Source organism: Capsicum annuum, chromosome 7 (genome assembly GCF_002878395.1).
Source record: "Capsicum annuum cultivar UCD-10X-F1 chromosome 7, UCD10Xv1.1, whole genome shotgun sequence".
NCBI lineage: Eukaryota > Viridiplantae > Streptophyta > Magnoliopsida > Solanales > Solanaceae > Capsicum > Capsicum annuum.
Genome location: NC_061117.1, coordinates 223,466,880 through 223,489,124, shown reverse-complemented (window position 1 = coordinate 223,489,124; position 22,245 = coordinate 223,466,880). Strand labels below are relative to the sequence as shown.

Here is a 22,245-nt window from a genome sequence, read left to right as displayed (position 1 = left end):
TGACTACAATGTTTTTGGAAAAATAAAAGTTTGTCCATTATTGCTTATGATATCTATATATAATCTATAATATGTCTAAATCTATATTTATAGTTATGTTTATAATTTATAATATATTAAAAGTGTGAAGGGTTTTATAAATATTATTTGAATTTTTTATTCTTCATTAAAAGTCTCTGCCCATCGTCTTTTCATAATTTCTCTAATATTTAAAAGTTTGAAAAATAATTCAATAATTATAGTAAATCTTTTCTTAATAGAGATCATCAGAGTTAATATCTTTTTAAGAAGATTCAAAAAATCTAGAAATAAATATGAAAATGTTATAATAACAAAAATATAAGAAATATCAAATTTGTAAAAGTTTTAAATAAGTAATCAAAGATTTTCTGAAGATTTAACTTTAAAAATAAGAAGAAATTTTAAACATAGAAAAAATGGTCGTACTACAAATATGATTCAAATCGATGCATCTCTCCTAGCCTCTAGCGGCAAGAAAATGAGGTATTGCATTACAAACGCAAAAGTGATCATTCATTACTCAGTTGAAACTTCTGATTGTAGAATATATATGTGCTTACACTCAAAATATATGTTATGTTTATATTATTATATTAAAGTATGAAGAATCTCTGAGAAACGATTTGAACTTTTTTGCACTTCATTAAAAACTTTCGCAATAGATAAAATCATCTAATTTTAAATAATTAAAAATTACACGTATGAGACACGTGTAACTAAACTTGTATATATAAGTGAGGAGATATGGGTTTTGGGTTGTTCTCACTTGTCTATTTTTAGTCATTATCAAATTTTTTTATTTTTATTTTTTTTGAGTTTAATCATTTTTTACTTTAAATTTTTAAGTCCATATTCTTTGTTCAATGCTTATGTGTCTCCAAATATACAAAATACTATTTAAAAATTTGCATGCACATAAGTATTTGATTGTGACATGATTGTTTGCTAATAAATTATTTTCCCACACCAATACTAACAAAGCATCTATAAAAAGTAATTGAAATTGTTTTGATATATACGAAAGACACGTGTAAAAAACAAATAAATCTTAATTCATAATTTTCTCCGTCTATATTAATTGATCACCTTACTAAAAATATATGTTTCAATTATTTATCTATTTACAAAATCAAGTAAAATTAATTTTTTAAAAAATCTATTTTAATCCTATAATTAATACTCTTTAAAAGTGTAAAAACAAGTTTACAAAGTTATAAAAAAATATTTCAAAGATTATAGTAATAAAATTATTATTTGTTATTTATGATTCCTTAAGAGCCCATTTAAATAGGATTAAAATTATATCAAATCAATTTTTTATCCTTGTTTTTTTTAGTTTTTTCAGGTATTTGATAAAACTAAAAAGTGTTTAAAGAAAGATAAAAACTAAGAAAAACAAAAGTGAGAAGTTGGGTACCACAAGTTTTTATTTTTTAAATTAAAATTCTTTTAGGTTTGACCAAAACATTCACCTTTTTAATCCTATATTTTAATCAGGACTTTGAACTTGTAACACTTAAATATATGGTTTTTTTTTTTCTCTTTGCTGCTTCTCTTCGTCTCTTTCCTCCAATTTTCTCTTTTTCTTTCTCCTATATTTTCAATGAATCTATCATTATATTGGAGGTTCAATATTTTTTAACATAGCCAAATTATTATAAATTTGCAATATTATAATATAATACTATTTTTATATAAAAATATCTAAACTTTTTATTTTTTAACATTTAAAAAAAAAACTTATATTTATAAATTAACCTCACATGATCACTTTACGTTGAAAGTGCAATTAAATAAAAAATATTTTTGAATTATTAAAATTAAAAATTATAAATAATTTACTTTATTTATGATGTTAACAACTTTACGGTCATTTAGCTCGTTTTGACAAAAAAAAATGTTTAACATCATTCGTTTATCAAATACATTAATAACTTGTTTTTAGTTTCAACACTTCTATCCAAATACTTATCTACTTAATTTATAAGCACTTATTTAAAACTTTTAATCACTTAAACTAAAAAAATATTTTTTTAATCCTATCCAAATGGACTCTATCAATCGTGAAAAGTGAAATGATAAACTAATATGAAATGTAGAAAGTAATTATAAAATTTAGAAGAATATTTCATTTAGACAATGAATTAAACTTGTTCCAACGAACACCTCATTTCTTTAAAAAACTGTTTTGATTATATACTGCTTCTTTCGTTTCAAAATAATTAATCCTTGTTATTTGACATTAAGAGTTTTTTAATTAAATTAGTTTTATTAATTATTCTTTGAAAGTATAAATTTGAGTATATATATTTTGTTTAGTTATTTAATAATAAAAATAGTATTGGTAAAATATTATAATATTATTTTAATTTCATAAAAAAAATAAGTAAATTAAAATAAATATTTCTAAAGAAATAATCAACTATTTTAAACGAAGAAAAATATACATTATGAAATAATAAATAGAAATAAATTATTTTTTCAAAAGTTTGGCCAACAAACTTAAATATACTAGCAAACAAACAATGAAACAATACAATACTAATATTACAATTTAATTATTACTTTTTTTTTAAAAAATAATTCTTGTTTCTTATCTATACGTTTTCCCCGATTCATAACTTGTCTTTCCATTTTCAATAATCGTCAAGTTAAAGCAATTCTTCCTTTATATTAATATTACAGAAAATAAAAAGAAGAAATAAATTTCCAGTTTATTCGGTCAGTTCATATATATATAGATCTTTAACAATCTTAATTCTTTCATTTTTGAATTTTAATTAATTTTTTCATTTTTGAATTTTAATTAATTTAATTTTGTTATGCGATAGAAATCTTGGTGTAATTGAGCTGCTGTCAATAAAGGTTTATCTTTTATGATTAATTACTAGTATTTCTTTAGTTCTAGTATTGTCTTACACATTTCCTTATGTGGGTGTTAATTGAATTTCTTTCTTGATAACCATGTTGTCGCGGTCAGCTTTCACGTACCTGACTAGTACTATTTCTTTAGTTCTTGTATTGTCTTGCACATTTCCTTACGTGGGTGTTAATTGGATTTCTTTCTTGATAACCGTGTTGTCTTGGTCAGCTTTCACGTACCTTGACTAGTACTATTTCTTTAGTTCTTGTATTGTCTTGTACATTTCCTTATGTGGGTGTTAGTTGAATTTCTTTCTTGATAACCGTGTTGTCCCGGTCAGCTTTCACGTACCTTGACTAGTACTATTTCTTTGGTTCTTGTATTGTCTTGTACATTTCCTTATGTGGGTGTTAATTGGATTTCTTTCTTGATAGCTGTGTTGTCCCGTTTAGCTTTCACGTACCCTCCTCACACCTCCTACTAGCAATGTATATCATGCAACTCTATTCAATAAGGGGGATAGATGAGAAGAAATCACTAGTGATTTTGTCTCCACTAGGATTTGAAACTCGAAACCTCGTGATTCTCACCTACTTTATTGACCACTAGGCCTCACTGTTAGGTGCGTGTTAATGGAATTGGTCTTGTTGTATGAAAAAAAGCTGGAAATTTGAGTTCTTTACATTTATAGATATCTTGTGTAATTTAGCTGTGTTTTTTGTTGCCAAATTTTGGGTTCTATTTGTTGCAACACTGATCCATATAAAGGTTTTATCTTTTATATGATTAATTGCTATCTCTTTTAGTTCTTGTATTGTTTTGGACATTTCCTTATCTGGATGTTAATGGAATTGGTCTTGTTGTAAGAAAAACAGCTGGAAATTTGAGCTCTTTATGGGTGTGTTTGGTGTGAAAGGAAATATTTTTCCTGAAAAATGTTTTCTTGAAAAATGTTGTCGGGATTCTTACTTATTTATTTGTGTTCGGTAGTAAGTCAAAAATGTTTATCTTTAAAACATTTGTATATAATCTAGACAAGTACGATGGGGTGGAGTGGGGTAAAGGTTTATCTTTTATGGTTAATAGCTAGTATTCCTTAGTTCTTGTATTGCTTTTGACATTTCCTTATCTGGGTTTCATGGAATTGGTTTTGTTGGAAGAAAAAAAAAGCTAGAAATTTGGGTTACGAACCAATATATTTTTCTTGAAAAGTGTTTTCAGGTTTCTTACTTATTTTTTGGTCTTTGGTTGTAAGTAAAAGATATTATCTAAAAGCAATTTGTATATTGTTAGATAGTAGTAAAGTCCCACGTTGGTTGCGGAATGTAATGGTGGTCTGCTTATATGGACTTGGTTAGTCGTCCTCTCATTAGCAAGGTTTTGGCTTTTGGGGTTGAGTTAGGCCTAGGTATCATATTTTTATGTTTATATTATCTAGAAAAAATACTATGGTAAGTGGTGTCGGTGTGGGGTGGGGGATGGGGTTTACGGAGATGGGTTGAAGATGAGCTGTGTTGAAGAGTGGGGAAGATATAATCAATGTGGAACATCACTTGTTTAACTTGTTTTCCCTACTTCTACGGGCAAAGTTATTTTCCTCATTCTCACGGAACTTGTTTTCCTAGAGAAAATATTTTTCAAAAAAATTGATTTTTGACCAGCCGAACATGTGAAAATTGGATACGTTTTATTCCATACCGAACACACCCTACATGTCATGTTGTCGTGGTGAATAACATATTATTTAAAAATTTCAGAAAGTTCAATTTTTTGGTTGCCTTAACCAGTGTCAAAAATTTTTTTGGGTTGCATTTGTAGGTGCATAGTTGAAGATGGAAGGTTCTATAGTGCGAAGGGTGATTCCTTCCGATAACAGTTGCCTTTTCAATGCCGTTGGGTAAACTTTATTTCCATTTTACTCTGATTTGCTTGTCTCAACTTTCCAGTTAGAATTGAGGTTGATGGGTTTGAATAAAGGTCTTGTTGTTTCTTGTTTATGCAGTTATGTGATGGACCATAACAAAAACAAAGCCCCTGAGCTAAGACAGGTTCCGATTTTTCCTTTGAAATTACTCAGTTAAAGCACTTTTTCATATTACGCTAATCAAGAATTTTATATATGTCTAGATTATCTGTCGTGCTGTTATATCTTATTAATTTAACACGTGCAGCATCGTAGTTGTAGTCCTGTAGGTAGAGATGGAAGGAACCTTCTTTTTATTTATTTATTTGTTATATAGGAGACCCCACTGGATGGGACTATTCTAGGTATGTTGTTGTTGGTATATTGGAGACTTCTCTAGAGAGAGACTGCTACTGGTGTAGTCGAGAAATAGGAACTCTCTGTGTGTGAAGTTTATTTTTTGGTGAAGAAAGTAGTAAAAAAAAAAACCTCTATTGGAAATAGCCTCTCTACTTCTCTAGAGGTAGTGGTATGGACTGCGTACACTCTACCCTTCCCAGACCCCACTATGTGGGAATACACTGGGTTTGTTGTTGTTGTTGTTGTTGTAAGATGGAAAAAAACCAGGGTGCAGGTGAGTGTAGTGAATATTTGTCTAGTGTTTGTGTCTAAGTTAGATTAAGTAAAAGCTTGTTACGGAATGTGCTGGTTCAGAACTTCGAGGGATGAAACCGGTATGTGTTTTTCATTGCCTTAGAAAATGTGTTCTGTTCCATGTGGTTATAGAATAGTATTATAGTTTGTTTGGTTTAAAGGATTCAGCCTTATTGAACAAAACTTTCCAGGAAATGAGATGAGGTGAAGGCCACCTTCTGTGCTTAGACATCAATGCGCAAAACTATTTTGTGTCTGTAAACTTTCAGAAGTCTATGTCCTTCCCGAGGATGTCTAGAGCAACTTATCTAAAAGAGTAGAAACGAAAGGAAATAAAGACTATTTTACAGTTAGAATCCAGGAATTAAAGAAAGTTATAGATAGATGATTTCGTTCATAACCTTTTTTCTAGCTGTGGGACTTGTATTCACATTTATCCATAATATCGTGGAACAACTTTCCCATTTAAACTAACCTGAGGGCCAATATATAGGTGTGTCAAGAAAAGCATGTCTAATGCATTCAGTACGCTTAGGATTAAAGATGTAAATGCTGGTGATCTCATCCATCACTGAGATGGCTTCTCTTTACTTGTTAATAAGGAAAGATGATTTTTTTCTTATGGATCTTTGTTACTTATCAATCTCGAGAGGTGGTGAAACACGTCAAGTGTCTGACCCGGAGATAACTTTTAACTTCAATCTCATGCCCAGAGAACCAAATTGCATAAGAAAAAAAAATTTCATTTAGTGAAAATATATGCCTGAGGTTTTTGGGTACCGGATACCTTCTTAGACATCAATGGTTGGGCAGGAATCTAGGGTTATAACAATTTGTTGGCCATAGGGGAAATTCAATTCAGGAAGCTAATTTATAGTAATGCCAACAGTTCGATTTCCTGGTTATTTAGTTATATGTTTGAATATGACTGAAGTTGATAGGTTGATAGGTTGATATGGTTTAATGCTTGGAATATAGCGTAAAGCTAACTACTCATCATCCATGACACTTTATATATTTCAAAATTTGAAGGTTATAGCTGCAACAGTGGCCAGTGATCCAACAAAATATTCTGATGCCTTCCTTGGGAAACCCAACAAGGAGTACTGTGATTGGATTCTTAACCCAGATAAATGGGGAGGTATGCGTTTACTTGTTTTCTGTTTTAAAGTTATCTTGTCTGGAATGATTTCAACTACTGGAGTCCTGTTTAAGATAAAAAGAGTGACTTCGCTAGTCGTGCTGTTGGTCTATCTCACAGATAGTTTGGCTGTATAACTAGGTGATCGAAAGATTATGATTATTTCCATGACTTACTTTGGTTGAAGCCATGGCTAAAACTCGAGAATTACTGCTTAAAATTGCTTAAAAGGAACTAACACAGTGAGAGTCATATGACCTAGTAAAACCTATAACGCTAGTGAATTGCAGTTATTCTGTTGTATGAACAAATATTACCGTTTATGTTTGGACGTGCTTCTCAAAGCTACAACTCTGTATATATGCATGGTGCTTGTTTCTTTGATGTTTTATGTTGGTTGTTAATGTTCTTACTCTTTTAAATAAATGAAATGATCCTCGGTGTTGTGGAACTTCTTTGATTTCTTCTTGTAATCTCTTACTCAATTGAAATCTGTAATGTCCTTAACACGATGACTATGAATTGCGAATCATAGTAATGAAAAGGAATTTTATTTACAGAAGGGTCAACGGTTACAATTATACAACTAAAAGATAACTACTCAAGCTCTGCACTTCTGCCATTTATGCCTGTAACAAACTTAGGGTTAGATAGGAAAGACGAAGAAGAAGAGAAGAAGATAAAGAAGACTATAGAGAGAAGAATTTAGGAAAAAGAGTACCGGTAATTCAATAACTGCTTTTCCCAGTTTCGGTTAGGCTATTTATAGATTTTGCTTACTTAGCTGAGTTGGTGATGAGCTGGACTATTTGATGTATTAATCCCCCCGTCGATTCCTTACAATCTCCACCGTTTATTTAAACTAATTCCCAATTTCCCTTTTCACGATTATTCAATTGCCACATGCAGACATAACAATTTTGGGTCATTACAAAATCTTTGTCCGATTCCTTCACGGGAGGGAGTTTGGTTTATCTTTTGTTTTCTACAGTATCTTCATTGGAGGAGAAAATTTGGTTACGTTTTCTGTCTGTTATATCTTCAATCAAGGGGTGGTTGTTTTTTCCAGAAAAAAGGATTATTATGCTGAGTCAGATGCTGAATATCAAAGAGTTGGCTGAGTAGTGTCGGCTGATAGGCTTTACGAGAAGAAAGAGGGGTTGGGTTGGAAAGTAACTTCACTTGCAGTGATGCAGACAATTTGGAGAAAGAAGTGAAGAACTTTTATCTTCCCAATGTGCAATCTCATGATGCTTCTTGGGATATTTGGAGTTTGGAATTGAGGCGTTAAAGTTTATCTCCTTCATGATGCGATAAAGTTTATTTACTTATCAATCTCCGAAGTAGCTTGGGATTGAGGCGTTATTGTTGTTGTTTGTTGAATCAGAAAAAGAAATAGGTGCATCATCAATAAATATTTTGTTCTATGTGCTGCTTTTAGATTTTATTTTTCCTTGTAAGCCAAGTCTATTTTACAGCATTATGATTAGTTGGAAATACTCTAGTTTCTGTTGCTTAGGAACATCCCTTTCTTATCTAATCGTTGCAGTTCTTGTTATTTGGTTCGTTTTCTCTGATTGATGTTTCTTACCTTTGAAACACTTCCTCTCTTAAGGTGCCATAGAGCTTTCAATATTGGCTGACTACTACGGACGAGAAATTGCAGCCTATGATATCCAAACAACTCGCTGTGATCTGTATGGACAGGTTAGCATTTAGGTAGTAGGATGCGTAATCACCTATTTCTACGTCATTCATTTAACAAATCCCGATTCTTCTGAACCACATTTATATGACTTAATGTTAAACAGGGAAAGAACTATCAGGAAAGAGTAATGTTGATTTATGATGGACTTCATTATGATGCTTTGGCTGTATGGTCTCTCTCTCTCTCTCTCTTTCTCTCTCTCTCTCTCTCTCTACACATGCACCTTCTTGATCATTCAGTTTCCCTTCAGGAGGAACAAGAAGGAAAGATTCAATTTTGTGAAGATTTTTAGATCCTGCGAATAGTTGGACTTTGTTTGGAATCTTATCAAATTAGTGAATGAATTAAATGATTAGAATATGAGATAGGATTAGTGATCCGAATCTGATATTAATGATCGTTAAAAAAGGACAGCTGACTGCGGTGCTTAGTTGATCTGCTGGGTTTTTACTGCTTTAGGTCATTTTTGTTTTACCCTTCTCTAGTGCCATTCATAACAAATATTTGCATTTACCCATCATCAGAAAGATGAAATTATTAGGTGCTGCATTGCTGGTTAAGTAGTGTGAATCATTTAGAATTTCCTATCTTTTGACAAAGCTGCATCAAGTTAGATTTCCTTTTTTTAGTTCATATAATCCCTTTATGCCTCGTTTCATGTGTACAATCAACAGATGTCCCCTGCCGAAGGAGCTCCGGAGGAGTTTGATCAGACAATTTTTACTGTACAGAGAGATGGGACTGTAGGACCAGCAGAGCGGCTTGCTCTTAATCTGGTTATGGAGCAACAAAGGTAAGCATCCTTTTAAGCAGAAAATGACAGTGTGTTTTGTAGCACACTATATCTTGACACGCTCCTCAAGCAACAAAAAGAATAACTTGAGTTTGAGTTGTGGGAGGTTTTTATAACAGCCATATGATAATGGGCTCAAGCTTCTATAATTTTAACTGTTTTCTTTAATTTTCTTGGTTAAATTTCTTTAACTGGTAAAGTTGCTGCCATGTGACCAAGAGGTCACGTGTTCAAGCCTTGGAAACAGCCTCTAGCAGAAATGCAAGGTAAGGCTGCGTACGATACACCCTTGTGGTGGGGCCCTTCCCTGGACACCGTGCATAGCGGTAGCTTTAGTGCACCGGGCTGCCCTTGGTAGAGGAACTAATTTGTGTATTGCCTTAGTGTGTGGGAGATCTCAACTCTCTCTATTTTCTTGTGAATAATGATTTTTATGCTCTTTGGGTGCCGGAATGAGTATGTATTTGATTTAATTTTCTCTGTGAAGTAATATGCTGCCTAATTGTGTTTAATTGCCAGCATTAGCTAGGGAATTAACCAAAAGTTGAACTACGAATAAGCACTTTAGAGAGTATGAGTTTTAGAATAAGTAGAAGTAACACGGAATATATGCATCACAAAATTAGCCCCTTTAAGAAAAATGAATATGGAGCGATATTAGATGGATTATGGTGTCCAAATGTGAATGATTTAGATTTATAGGTTCAGTCTTCCAGGCAGAGGAGAATGACAAGTTACAAGAAGATGACATTTAATTAAAACGGGGTGTTTAAGATGGACGAGTGTTACATGAGTGATCTGCAATGGGGAGATACCTAACAAAGTGAAAGATATTTTCTATAGAACGGTTGTGAGACTAATAATGTCATACGAGAGCAAATGTTGAGTGCATGCAAGCTGGCCGGAACACCACCTATTAAAAAAAGGAGCGAATTTTGAGCTTATATGATCAAACATATCATACAATGTATGTAAGATTGGACAAGATTAGAAATGATTACATCGGATAGAGGGTGTAAGTAGCACACGTAGAGGATAATATAAAGAGAAGCCACTTGAGATGGTTTGTTTATGTGCTACGTAGACCTCCAAATGCTCTGGTTTATAGGTGCAATGCTTTTGGGTTTCAAGCTTATAAGAAAAAAGGCGAGGTAAACCTCAAACCCTATGGAGGGAGGTTGTCTGAGAAAACTAACGATCCAGTGGAATCAAACGTCCGTGTCTAAGTAATTTGGATTGAGGTATAATAGTTGTTATTCTTGCAGCCTGCATATTTACTTCATCACCTAAGCTGATAGTAAGTACTAAGTTGAAAGGACTTAAAGTCTTCAAGCTTTTTGTTATACCTCAGATAAATCACGTGCAAAGCCAAAACTGGATGAATCTGTTCGATCAGTGCCATTTGGGACGTGGCTGTCGTCGCCTCTGGCTTTGTGTATCAGAACTTCAAGCCATCTATCGGATATAGAATCCTAAAATATTCAAAAATCCATGAGTTCAAAATTCTTGTGAATTTATTCCTTCTCTGAAGATAGTAGATTTCTTGAGAAGGATTTTTTTATTCGATACAAACATCTCTAGGGCTTAGCATACAGAGTTTTGTTTATCTTGCCAACCTTTCTATACCCCTCAATACTTCCCAGAAAACGGTACCGCCCCCTCTGCCTGTTTGTGCATCCTTCAGCTCTTCACGCTCTTGTTCTTATGCTGCTTTGAGTCTATGGTCGGGTCAAAATGGTAAAGATCCGAAGATGGAGAATTTTAGAGGTAGTTATCCCCCACATAGAAAAGGTAGAAGAAGAAGAATATAGAGAGGATTTGTGGACAAGAGTTCCAGATTATGTGCATTTTGAGGTTAATGGCATGATAAGAATGTGGTTCGGAGGGATTTATTTTACTTTACGCCTTGCTTTTTTTTTTGTGTGTGTTCTAACTCAGTCGCCTTACATTTTCCTTTGAGCATATTTTGCTGAGAGGGCTAGTGCGTGTGGATTAGTCGTAGTCGGTAGTTAGGAGTGCTTTGGGGTAGCTTGGCTAGTTGTCATAGGGCTTTGTACATAGATTGGAGCTTCTAGTTAGGAGGGTTGGGGGTTTGTTAGTATATAGAATTCCTTGTGGGTGTTGTATCTCTGTTATTGTATCTTGTTTCATGTTCTATGACAACTTTGTTTACTGTCATTGTGTCCTGAGCCGGGGGTCTATCGGAAACAGCCTCTCTACACTACTTCAACGTACTAATTACTCGGCTGTTTTATCTATTACTACAACATTGCAGGAAGAGGAGCTTCACTGACACAGCCAACTTCACGTTGCGCTGTGGAGTTTGCCAAATTGGTGTCATCGGCCAAAAGGTTCGTATCTTGCTTCTTCTAATCATTCCGCGTACTTTCTTATACTCGCGATTTCTTTTGCTGAAAGTCGCATTCCTGCGCAGGAAGCTGTAGAACATGCACAAGCAACTGGACATGTGAACTTCCAGGAATACAAATGAAGGAAAACATAATTGTCTCTGCATTTGACTGGAAAGTCGTGTTGTATCGGTATATTTGGCGATGCCAGTGTTGTGCTATAGAAAATCATGTCATGCATTCTTGTGGAAGCATTTGTGACAAGTACTATAATGCTTTCCTAATGTGTCACTGGACTTTGAGCTTTGTATTACCATAGTTGTGATTTACCTCTCTACCGAGTTAAGGTATGCGTACATCCTACCTCCCCGATCCCGCTCGTGGGGGAGTACACTCGGTATGTTATGCTTGTAATTAGGCATCATGCTGCTATTACAATGTGCTACACTAGCCTCTCCGTCCCTACGGTGGATAAGTTTTGCGTACGTTCTACACTCTTCTCTTCGGATTACACTGGTATGTTAGTTGTTTCTTGTTATTGTCACCTTTCGTCGACTAATATGAAAAGATTAAAGGGGATGTGAAGTAGGGGTGTGCAAAAATCGAACCGATCGATAAACCAAACTGATTTAAAAATGTTATTGGGTTAACGGTTTTTTAATGACTTTATAATAAAAATTTATTGGGTTATTGGTTCGGCTTGATTTTTTCTTATTCGGCGATAACCCAATAAGAATATATATATATAACTCTTAATTTCTCCTAACAACATTTAGTTCAAACTTGAAGCTTCTCATAAATTAAAGCACATCATATAGGATTTTTAGTTGGAACTAAGATTCGGGTTTTTTCTCATGTTAGTTATTATTATTTTTATTTTATGGGTATTTTCTTATTGGTTAAATATAAATCTAAAAAATCGATAAATCGAAAAGTGATAAAAAATATCTTATTGATTGGGTTATTGGTTTAACATATTTAAAAATTGAAAATCGATAAATCAAATTGATAATATATAAAATCGAACCGATCAGTTCACATCCTAAATTGTGAAGTGTGAACCATTTAAATATTATTGCATTACTAATCAGAAACTAGCACAGCATTGTTGCACGTCTTTTAAAAGTCTAAAAGAAAACGTGCCTTACATGAATGGAAAAAAATAGTATTCTTTTACCTTTTTTATTATTATAAATCGAGAAGCTTGGGATCGATCATCTTCACCAACATAAACATCAAATAATTTTATTTAAAGTTTTGACAAATAAGAAGAAATAATCTCAGTTGTCAATCGAATGTTCGATATTCATATTTGGATTCGACTAAAAATTCAATTATTAAAACTTTATGCAGACATGATTTATTTGGAGCAGGTATTTAATAGAAAGTGGACCTTCTCCAAGTGACCCAACAGATAGTGCCTTTCTTTTTCTTATGTTTTTTTTTTTTTTTTTTTCATTTGGTGTTCAGTACCCATATTGGAGTCCGACTAATTGAGATTTATGCTGGTAGAGCCCCATTTCAGAGGAAGCCCCATTTCAAACCAGAGACCTCTGTTTAAGGGAAGAGCAGTCTCATCCACTGCGCCACGTCCTTCCAAATATATATGGGGTCTTTTCATTTGAAATAATTCATTTCATTAATTTTCGTTTATAATATAATATTATATATCATCTTGTTGGTTCTATAATGGAAACATTGATTGTCATATAATAATTTATATAATTTTTGGTTAGTGATATTGAATAATAATATCAACACTAAACTATGCAAAAATTCTTGTATGCAAGATTAAATTTGATACGTGTTTGAACATAAATAAATTTATAGATGCAAAGTGAAATTTGGTAGGCATTTGATCATAAAAATACGACTTTTAATGATAAATTATATTTAAAAATATGCATTTTACTTGAAAAGATGGTAAACGTTGAATCTGATTAACGAACATTCCTACTCCTCAAATCCTTTAGCGTTTATCATCGGCTCCGAGGTTCTACTCAAACTTTCCATTAATTTTTACCAGAAGTCTTTATTATATTTCACGTCAGCTTTTAAGTAATCGAATAAAGGTCAAATACATGTACAAGATTATTCTGCAGATATAACTTATTACTTCTCTTCAATATATAAAATTTAAATTCAATATTATTATAAAATGATATCAAAAATCATCTAAACGAGTAAAAAAATCTTTTTTTAAGATTTGATAACAACTCATATAATTTACAAAATTTTTTATTGCTATTTTAGCACTAAGATCCACCAATTATCTTTATCCTTAAAATAAATAAATTAAAAATAGAAAAAGCCGTTTGCTCTTTTTCTTCCCACTTTCCTTAATAAAGCTTTAACGTTTCAACTCATAATATAATTTCTGCTGACCAAGTTTTTTGTTTCTTTTTAGTCAATTTTCTCAACCCCATTTTCCCTTTGAGCTGTAAGAATGTTTCTTTATTTTTTTCTGATATTTTTCTGTCAACTCTAAATCCCTTTGAATTTTCTTGAAAATTAATATATTTTTCCATTTTGTTCCAATAAAAATCTTGTTGTTCTTGTTTTATTCTTGATTTTTGCACCCTTTTTAGTTTTATCAACTTCTATTTGCTAGATTAAAAAAAAATATTCAATCTTTTGTCAACTCTAAATTCCTTTGTATTTTCTTGAAAATTGGAAAAAAGGGTAAAAAATCTAATCTTGTTGAATATCCCTCTGGGGTTTTTGTTTGATTCTTGATTTTGACACCCTTTTTAGTTTTATTAACTTCAGTTTCAGTTCTGTCAGCAAAAAAATTAATCTTTTTTTCATTTTGGTATAATTAAAATCTAATCTTGTTGAATATCCATCTGAGGTTGTTGTTTGATTCTTGATTTTGACACCCTTTTTGGTTTTTTAAATTTAGTGTTAAGTATTTTGAGCTACTATTTGCTAGATCTGCTTTAATGGGTATCTGTGTAAGTAAAAGTAAACCAAATGCTAATAATGGGCACCGTGGATCAAGTGGAGTTCATAGTAATGGACCTCATAGAACTGAAATTCAGTACACTAAATCTCCAGGCCCTGAAGCTCAATTGCCTGTGAGGCCACCACCAAGTCCAAAACCAGCTGTAAGGTATGATACAATTCTTGGTAAGCCATATGAAGATGTTAGGTTGCATTATACTCTTGGTAAAGAATTGGGTAGGGGTCAATTTGGTGTTACATATCTTTGTACTGAAATTGCAACTGGTCAACAATATGCTTGTAAATCGATATCGAAAAGAAAGCTTGTTACTAAGGCTGATAAGGATGATATGAGGAGGGAGATTAAGATTATGCAACATTTGAGTGGACAGCCTAATATTGTTGAGTTTAAAGGTGCTTATGAGGATAAGGGTTCTGTTTATCTTGTTATGGAGTTGTGTGGAGGGGGAGAGCTATTCGATCGGATTATAGCAAAGGGGCATTACAGTGAAAGAGCTGCTGCAACAATGTGTAGAGCTATTGTCAATGTCGTGCACGTATGCAATTTTATGGGCGTGTTGCATCGTGATCTCAAGCCTGAAAACTTTTTGCTGTCTGATAAGAGTGAAAATGCTGCTCTAAAGATTACTGATTTTGGGCTGTCAGTATTCATTCAAGAAGGTATATTTTGATTTACAGTGTCCTTTAGTTCTTTAATTGTCAATTCTATTGCATGGAAGCGCATTATCGTTCAAATCACTAACATTTCCATGTTTGACAGATTTATGTATTCTGTCCCCACATTACTAGAGCTAGTGAACGTGTAAAGGCTAAAGATTTGATCTTTAAGTTCAGGGATAGGATTAAGTATTTAGTTAAAAACATTAACTTTAGAGGTAATCGCAGTAACACGTGTATTTACTATTTACACCTATGTTAGTCTTGTATATAGTATGTCCTCGATTCAAGTGTCATATTTGTTGTTTCAACCTTATGAACCAAAATGTAGTTAGACCACTAATGGGCAAACTAGAATTTTCTTTTTTAAGAAAATGGGGTTCGCCAGTTTTTGGAACCCCCCCTAAAAATATATGTTTTTTTTAATCAAGCGATCTACTAAGTTCATGGAAATGGGGTTTGCTAGTTTCTGGGCGAACCCCTCTAATTTTTTTAAAAAATAATTTAGTAAACGGCAGATGGGCGAACTTTCCCTTTTGGTATGTGTTTTTAAGGAGTGTCTGTTGTTTCATAAGGTTGATATTTTGTCCCTTTTGGTGCCGAACTCTCCTGGGCAACATTTAAGGGGAATTTTTTTAGTTGGATGTAAATAATCAACAAGCATATATAAGTACATAGCAGAGCATCAGATCACAAGTAGCTTGCTGATTTCTGTGCTTTTCTTTATAATTTATGAAGTTGTTGCACGGCAAGGTCGGATGAGAATATGCAGAGAAAAAGTTAGTGTTTTACTAGATAGAAATTTGCAGCTAAATTTAATTATACCCAATTCAATTTGTAAAATGAAAGTAATAGTTTTGTTAGCACGATGAGTGATTATTCTTGAATTACTTTCCTGTAAACATGGGTTAACTGGAACGTGTCATCCACCTTTTAAGATCATGCAGGTGTATACCCTTTGTGGCACTTGGTGTAATCCAAATGTTAGATCATCTGTCCATTTATGATACCCCAATTGCATTTTACACACCCGTCGCATACAGATTGCATCTATTAGTAAGACGATTACTGATTACCTCAGTGTTGATGAATGGCTTCCTTTTACAAATATGTTGAAGTACCACGCGTTGGTAGTTTCTTTGCGATTTTCTTATCCTCCTTACTAATACTAACCTTGCCGAGCTTCTTAATTTTCTTATTCTCCTTTCTAGCACCAACCTTGCTGCTATCTGCTAATTTTTTTTCCTGTAAACAGGTAAGCTGTACAAGGATATAGTTGGGAGTGCTTACTATGTTGCCCCTGAGGTGTTAAAGAGGTGTTACGGCAAGGAGATAGACATTTGGAGTGCAGGTGTTATGCTTTATATACTACTCAGTGGTGTCCCTCCCTTTTGGGCAGGTAAAGTCATCCGCTTCGCTTCTCATTGTCTGAGATAATACACAGATGGAAATTGTTGTCACTATCTAGTATTCAAGGACTTACAGTCTCTATTCGTTTGATATGCAGAAACCGAAAAGGGTATATTTGATGCCATACTTAAAGGGAACATTGACTTTGAAAGCGAACCTTGGCCCTCTGTATCTAGTAGTGCCAAGGACCTAGTACAGAAGATGCTGACTAAAGATCCAAAGAAACGGATTACAGCTGCACAGGTTCTTGGTATGTAGGCTTTAAACTATAGGTTATTGATTTTAAGTGTGCTAACAATTTCAGTAGAGAGCTTCCATGTTATAGATTGATTAGATTTAGAACTCGTTGAAGATTTCCTTTCTGACACTACCACACATATTTGTTTCTTTTGGAAAAGAAAAGGGAGTTGCATTTGTATTAAGAGATAGTGTACTTCTAACAAAATTTGGGCACTTGCAGACTCCCTCCTTTCTAGCAGTTACTCAGAAAATTATTTAAGACAACGCAGTATCCTTTAAGTCGACATCACTCAGCAATTAGATTATTCTGCTTTGTCTCACCCAAGGGGCCTAACTGCTTTCCTTTGCAAGATCTTACTTTTATCTTTGATTACTGTTGGCATTTTGAACTGGATTTGTTATCAAGTAAAGCACAGCTGCTGCTTCTTGTGAAAGGAGTTAAACATTGCATACTTGATGTGGCCAGACCAAGTCCTTGCTGCCAAAATTAGTTTGTATAGATATCAATCTTTTTCTGGCCTGTAACAGCGTCATTTCTAGCTTTAGGATATGCCAAATAATTTTAGTTCTGTGCAGTTTCACTCTGTTATTTGAGGTAATACATTAACTGAGACGGAGACTGATAAACAAGCCTTGAAGGGGAGCCTTGGAATTCATTCCCCTTTTCTAAATCTGTTTCTTAGCTTCAACCATTTGTACAAAGAAGACTTCTAATTATATTTTGCAGAAAAAATATTTCTCAAAGGTCTGAACTCACAACAACTAAGGCCATTCATGTGTGACTCTACTCTTTGAGAGCATCAGATGTATATGTGTTGCCAATACGGCTTGTTATGTCTTATACTGACCATACTATTGGTGTGTGTAATTGATAGAGCATGCTTGGCTGAAGGAAGGTGGTGTTGCATCGGACAAACCATTAGAGGGTGCTGTCCTGTCAAGAATGAAGCAATTCAGAGCTATGAACAAGCTCAAGAAACTTGCTTTGAAGGTAATCTTAGAATTTGTCAACTCTGCTGTAGTTGAATCTATGTAAAGGAAAGGGGGATATAGGGTATATTTTCTAATTTCTTTCGTGGACTCTGTTTGTGATGAAGAGAAAAGGACCACCTTTTTGCATGTACATTGTTCCTCATACGATAATCTTGTACTTCACATGCAAGAAAATTATTTTTTTCTCACTTATCTGCTTTAATCTCACATCCTTACGTTCCTTTCAAGCAAACAATATGTGAAGAACATGATGAGATTTAGCATGAGCTACCATAATTTTTGTGAATTTGGTATCTCGGCTTCTTTCTTACTCATAGTTGTGTGCAGGATTATTTGTCTGATAAGGATAAACATAGTACACCTAATTGTCTGTTGACATTCTACTCTATTTTGTGGGCTCGTGTATCTTCCCTATTTCAAATCCTATGTCCGTGTGATAGCTACCTTCATCTTCCTTCTGCAAGTAATAACACATTGCACCATCCGTCATTGGAATTAGGTCATTGCCGAGAATCTCTCTGCAGAAGAAATTCACGGGCTCAAAGCAATGTTCAACAATATTGATACTGATAATAGCGGCAGTATCACTTACGAAGAGCTGAAGAATGGATTGGCTAAACTTGGGTCAAAGCTCACCGAGGCTGAAGTCAAGCAATTGATGGAAGCTGTAAGGCAGAACTCCTATAAGTTATTGATGTTCTTTTGCTCACTAAATTACTGAAATTTATGTCTATAATAATATCTCAGGCCGATGTGGATGGAAATGGCTCAATTGACTACACTGAGTTCATCACCGCCACCATGCATAAGCACAGGCTAGAAAGAGATGAAAATCTCTTTACTGCATTCCAGTATTTCGATAAAGATCGCAGTGGGTATGTCCTATGTACATGTCTAGAGTAAAACATGATCAAACCGATAGAACCGTGAGATCAGTTGGCTCAAGATTACTTTTTCCATGTTACAATTGTAGGTTCATTACAAGAGATGAACTCGAGACAGCTATGCAAGAGCATGGAATAGGTGATCCATCCTGTATAAGGGAAATCATATCTGAAGTGGACACGGACAATGTGAGTGTCACTGTTTTTTGCTAAATAGTTGGACTGTACCACCTTGCCACATGTGCTAATTCTGTCGAATTTTCAGGATGGAAGAATCAACTATGACGAATTCTGCACAATGATGAGAAGTGGAGCTAAGCAGCCAGGCAAGCTCTTCTAGTTGCACGAGTCTCCTCGCGGGCAAGTTGCAGAAGAGCTATTCTTGAAAATATGAACCATGAGCTCTTCTATTGCTTCCATTAGAACCGTCAGGCATGCATCTGTATGCATAAGAAACTATTGCTAGTTGAGATGTTTTCATCGTTCTCCAGTAGAAAATATGTACATTTGTGATCTTCTCCGTTCAAGACAGTCTTTGCTGAGTGTTTCTATTTGTCCTGTGGCGCGGTCTTTCCTCCTCCCATGTGTAAACCGCATCCGTTTGGGACTTGTCAGGCGTTGATTTAGGCCACTAAGTATTTCAGTTGTCGAAGATTTCATCACATTTTATGTTATAAATAAGTTGTGTGTTCATTTTAGTGAAGATCATTAATCAGCTTCTATTTTCTCAATGAACTAGCAAATTCGGGATAGACTATTGCCCTGCTCTAGGCAATTGACATAGACGATTCAAGATGAAAAAACTTTTTTTAAAACTTGCAAGCTCTCGAAAAATCATCACAAAAGTGAATTAACATGTTGAAAAGGTGATTTTGCGTACAATAGACCCTTCTTCAATAATCTCTTGAGATCAAACAATTTCAAGTTATTCTGGTTCATGAAGGCATTAGAAATGGATAAAGGAAAGCACAACATGAATTAGTTCAAGAAAACCAAATTTATTATGATCTGAAATAAGAGTATAACCAAAATCCAGAAAGAAACCCATGATAACATCTCATAGGCATTAACCAAAAACAACAAATATAAACAGCTTATATATTACTACTATGCTTCAATAACCCCAAACCCCAAATAGCCCAAGCAACTCAGAAACCATGAATCTTGATCTGATCCTTCTTGACAACACCAGCAGTCACAAGAAAATGAGAAACATTCTTCCTTTGATCACCTTGAAGTTGTATCACTTTGCCAAGCTCCTTATCCTGCACAACGTTCCCGTTGCAACAGAACTCTTTCTTCAGATCCTTGAGGATTTTTTCGTAACTGAATTCTTTCCTCAGTCCTTGAACAGTCGTCAAACTTTTCTTTCCATTCCTTTGTTGTATACGTATATGAACATACTCCTTTGCTCCAGGTGCACCTGAGTCCTTAGCCTCAGCAAATGGATCGAAAGCAGATGGGATCTGGACGTCGATATCAACCATGTAAATAGCTGGAAGAGAACTTCTCACGCTCCGAGACTAAAGCTGGTAAACTGATCACAAGAAAGCTGCAAAAAAAGAACACTTGTTTAATATAAAAATAATCAAGATACCAAAAATCCAACTATATAAGTATAACATATCAAAGATACAACTACATCATTGATCACAAAAGAGCTGCAAAGAAAACACCACTTCAATATGATTTTTTTTTTTTTTTTATATATATATATATATAGTAGAGGCTGAACCCCATATATGTAAAATCCTGAATCCGTCCCTTTGATGGGATATATAACAGTATAACAAACAAAAAGCACAAAAACACACCACAAGATGGGATAACACACCGCTAGATACTAAAAAAATTCTTTAAGACACCCACAAAGTACTACTCTAAACTCCTAGCCCAGATAGGAACAAAACACTCTTCCCTACTATAAGATAACATGAGATGATTAACATATCACTTATGCAAACCACATACATATCAAGTAGTATGAGCTGATGAGCATATAACAATTCAACTACACAATGAGATAATCAACAATATCAGGAAAAACCAACAGCATAACCACTCTTAGCAAACATGAGATGATAATTTAATAAAAGATATACAAGTCCCAACTACATAACTATTAAGCAATATGAGATGATGATCAAGATCAACATATCAAAAACCCCAACTACCTATCCTAGATGTTCAATAGCAATCATCCCTCTAACTCCACCTAACTTTATAGATCCTAACTTTGACTAACAAAAAGGGCAATAAACAAGCAAAAATCAATAAGCTAAAGATTATTAGAACTGAAAAAAAAATAGAGAAAAAAGAACAAACCTTTTAAAAAAGGTTGATCAAAGAAATCAAACACTAGATGATGATGATGATGATGATGAGAAAGAATGGCTCTTTATTTATAGAGAGGAAACTAGAAATGCTGGCGGTGTAAGTGGGGTCCACATTATTCCCAACCACATAACTTTAATTTACCTTAATTATCATCATTAATATTGTACCTATTAATAAAACAAATAGTATTAATCAAATTAAAAAACGCGTAGATTCAACGCATTGAGGGAACATTGTTTGCTTACGGATACGGCACGGAGATTGATGGGGCCCAGTTACAAGTTGGGTCAAAATGTGTGGTGTGGGGCCCAATTTTCACTCGTGATTTGCTGAGAAGAATCCAGATTGGGCTTATACTTTGCGTGTTTAGCCCGCTTTGACTACGTATTGTTTGGGCTCTAGATTGGATGGGCCCATCCTGTTTACATAATATTTTGGGTGGTACATATAACGGTAACAATAGAGACATATGTATACCCACGGGCAGAGCCAGCCTTCTTTAGGGGTTCAGACGAACTTCCTCGAATGAAAAATACATTATTTATATATGATTAAAATTATTTTTTTATGTGGTTATAGTAGGTGTTCAATCCCCTTCAACTAAGTTTTCTTTGAATACTAAATTCCTTTAGTTGAAATTCTGACTCTGCCTCTGTGTGTACTCTAAATATGACCGAGGGTATATACGAATTATCAGAGGCACTAGATGGGGTTCGGCCGAACCCCCTAACTTTTGCGTAGACCCTATATTTGTAATTAAAAAAATTTTAAAATGTGTATAATTAGATATGTCCGAACCCCCATACAAAGTCCAGTAGTAGGCGGGTCACCTCCGAATCTCTGAGATGGGGATTCGAACCTCCAAACTTCAAATCCTGGCTCCGTCCTTGTGAATTATTTATCATAGTTCGAATATACTTTATTAATATACGTACCATTTATTAATGGCAGAAACATACAAAAGGTATATATATGGATCATTTATTATAGTTGAGAGATATATTAATTTCTTTTCCGCTCAGAAAATTACGCTTAATGTCCTCCCAAATGTCACTCTGTGCGAATTCTTATCCCTTAAAATATATGGTGTTGTATTTTTATTCACGTAAAATATTCTAAATTTGCTATTAAATTAAAATTTATGATCAATTAAGTAAATTTATTGGCTTAAAATGTCCTAATGTATATCTTACTAGCAAAAAGTTAAAGCTTATATATCATAAACAACATATTCAAGCTCTAACTCTTTAAAAGGCAGAACTTATGATCAATAAGTTCATTTTTGTGAAATGTTAACGTTTATTACGAGCAAAATTTATTAAGTTGGGT

General features: G+C 33.8%; 3 protein-coding genes across 11 annotated transcripts; 2 read left to right on the top strand and 1 right to left on the bottom strand.

Moving 5' to 3' along the window:
• The first annotated feature begins 2,551 nt into the window (after window positions 1-2,551).
• Window positions 2,552-11,923, top strand: LOC107856316 (OVARIAN TUMOR DOMAIN-containing deubiquitinating enzyme 2). 8 transcript variants are annotated; one of them, XM_047393308.1, is made up of 10 exons: window positions 2,552-2,742; window positions 2,853-2,886; window positions 4,703-4,781; window positions 4,887-4,932; window positions 6,474-6,582; window positions 8,198-8,289; window positions 8,394-8,456; window positions 8,965-9,083; window positions 11,359-11,434; window positions 11,518-11,923. In XM_047393308.1, exons 3-10 carry the CDS (start codon window positions 4,717-4,719, stop codon window positions 11,572-11,574), a joined length of 627 nt encoding a protein of 208 aa, XP_047249264.1. In that variant the 5' UTR covers window positions 2,552-2,742; window positions 2,853-2,886; window positions 4,703-4,716; the 3' UTR covers window positions 11,575-11,923. The 8 variants fall into 8 exon arrangements, with proteins under 8 accessions (XP_047249264.1, XP_016556785.2, XP_047249260.1 ...); XM_016701299.2 differs by lacking the exon at window positions 2,853-2,886; XM_047393304.1 differs by lacking the exons at window positions 2,552-2,742; window positions 2,853-2,886 and adding an exon at window positions 2,916-3,019.
• Window positions 11,924-13,739: 1,816 nt separating this feature from the next.
• On the top strand, window positions 13,740-19,277 carry LOC107856315 (calcium-dependent protein kinase 2). The gene is made up of 8 exons (XM_016701298.2): window positions 13,740-15,055; window positions 16,308-16,451; window positions 16,560-16,712; window positions 17,578-17,693; window positions 18,195-18,362; window positions 18,443-18,570; window positions 18,669-18,768; window positions 18,845-19,277. Exons 1-8 carry the CDS (start codon window positions 14,374-14,376, stop codon window positions 18,917-18,919), a joined length of 1,566 nt encoding a protein of 521 aa, XP_016556784.1. The 5' UTR covers window positions 13,740-14,373; the 3' UTR covers window positions 18,920-19,277.
• A 280-nt stretch (window positions 19,278-19,557) lies between these two features.
• On the bottom strand, window positions 19,558-21,081 carry LOC107856318 (protein translation factor SUI1 homolog). Of its 2 annotated transcripts, none has more exons than XM_016701307.2 (2): window positions 20,905-21,081; window positions 19,558-20,131 (listed from the first exon to the last, which is right to left on the bottom strand). In XM_016701307.2, the coding sequence occupies exon 2, from the start codon at window positions 20,064-20,066 to the stop codon at window positions 19,728-19,730; it is 339 nt and encodes a 112-aa protein (XP_016556793.1). In that variant the 5' UTR covers window positions 20,067-20,131; window positions 20,905-21,081; the 3' UTR covers window positions 19,558-19,727. The 2 variants fall into 2 exon arrangements, with proteins under 2 accessions (XP_016556793.1, XP_016556794.1); XM_016701308.2 differs by having other exon boundaries at window positions 19,558-20,133; window positions 20,908-21,044.
• Window positions 21,082-22,245: the final 1,164 nt, after the last annotated feature.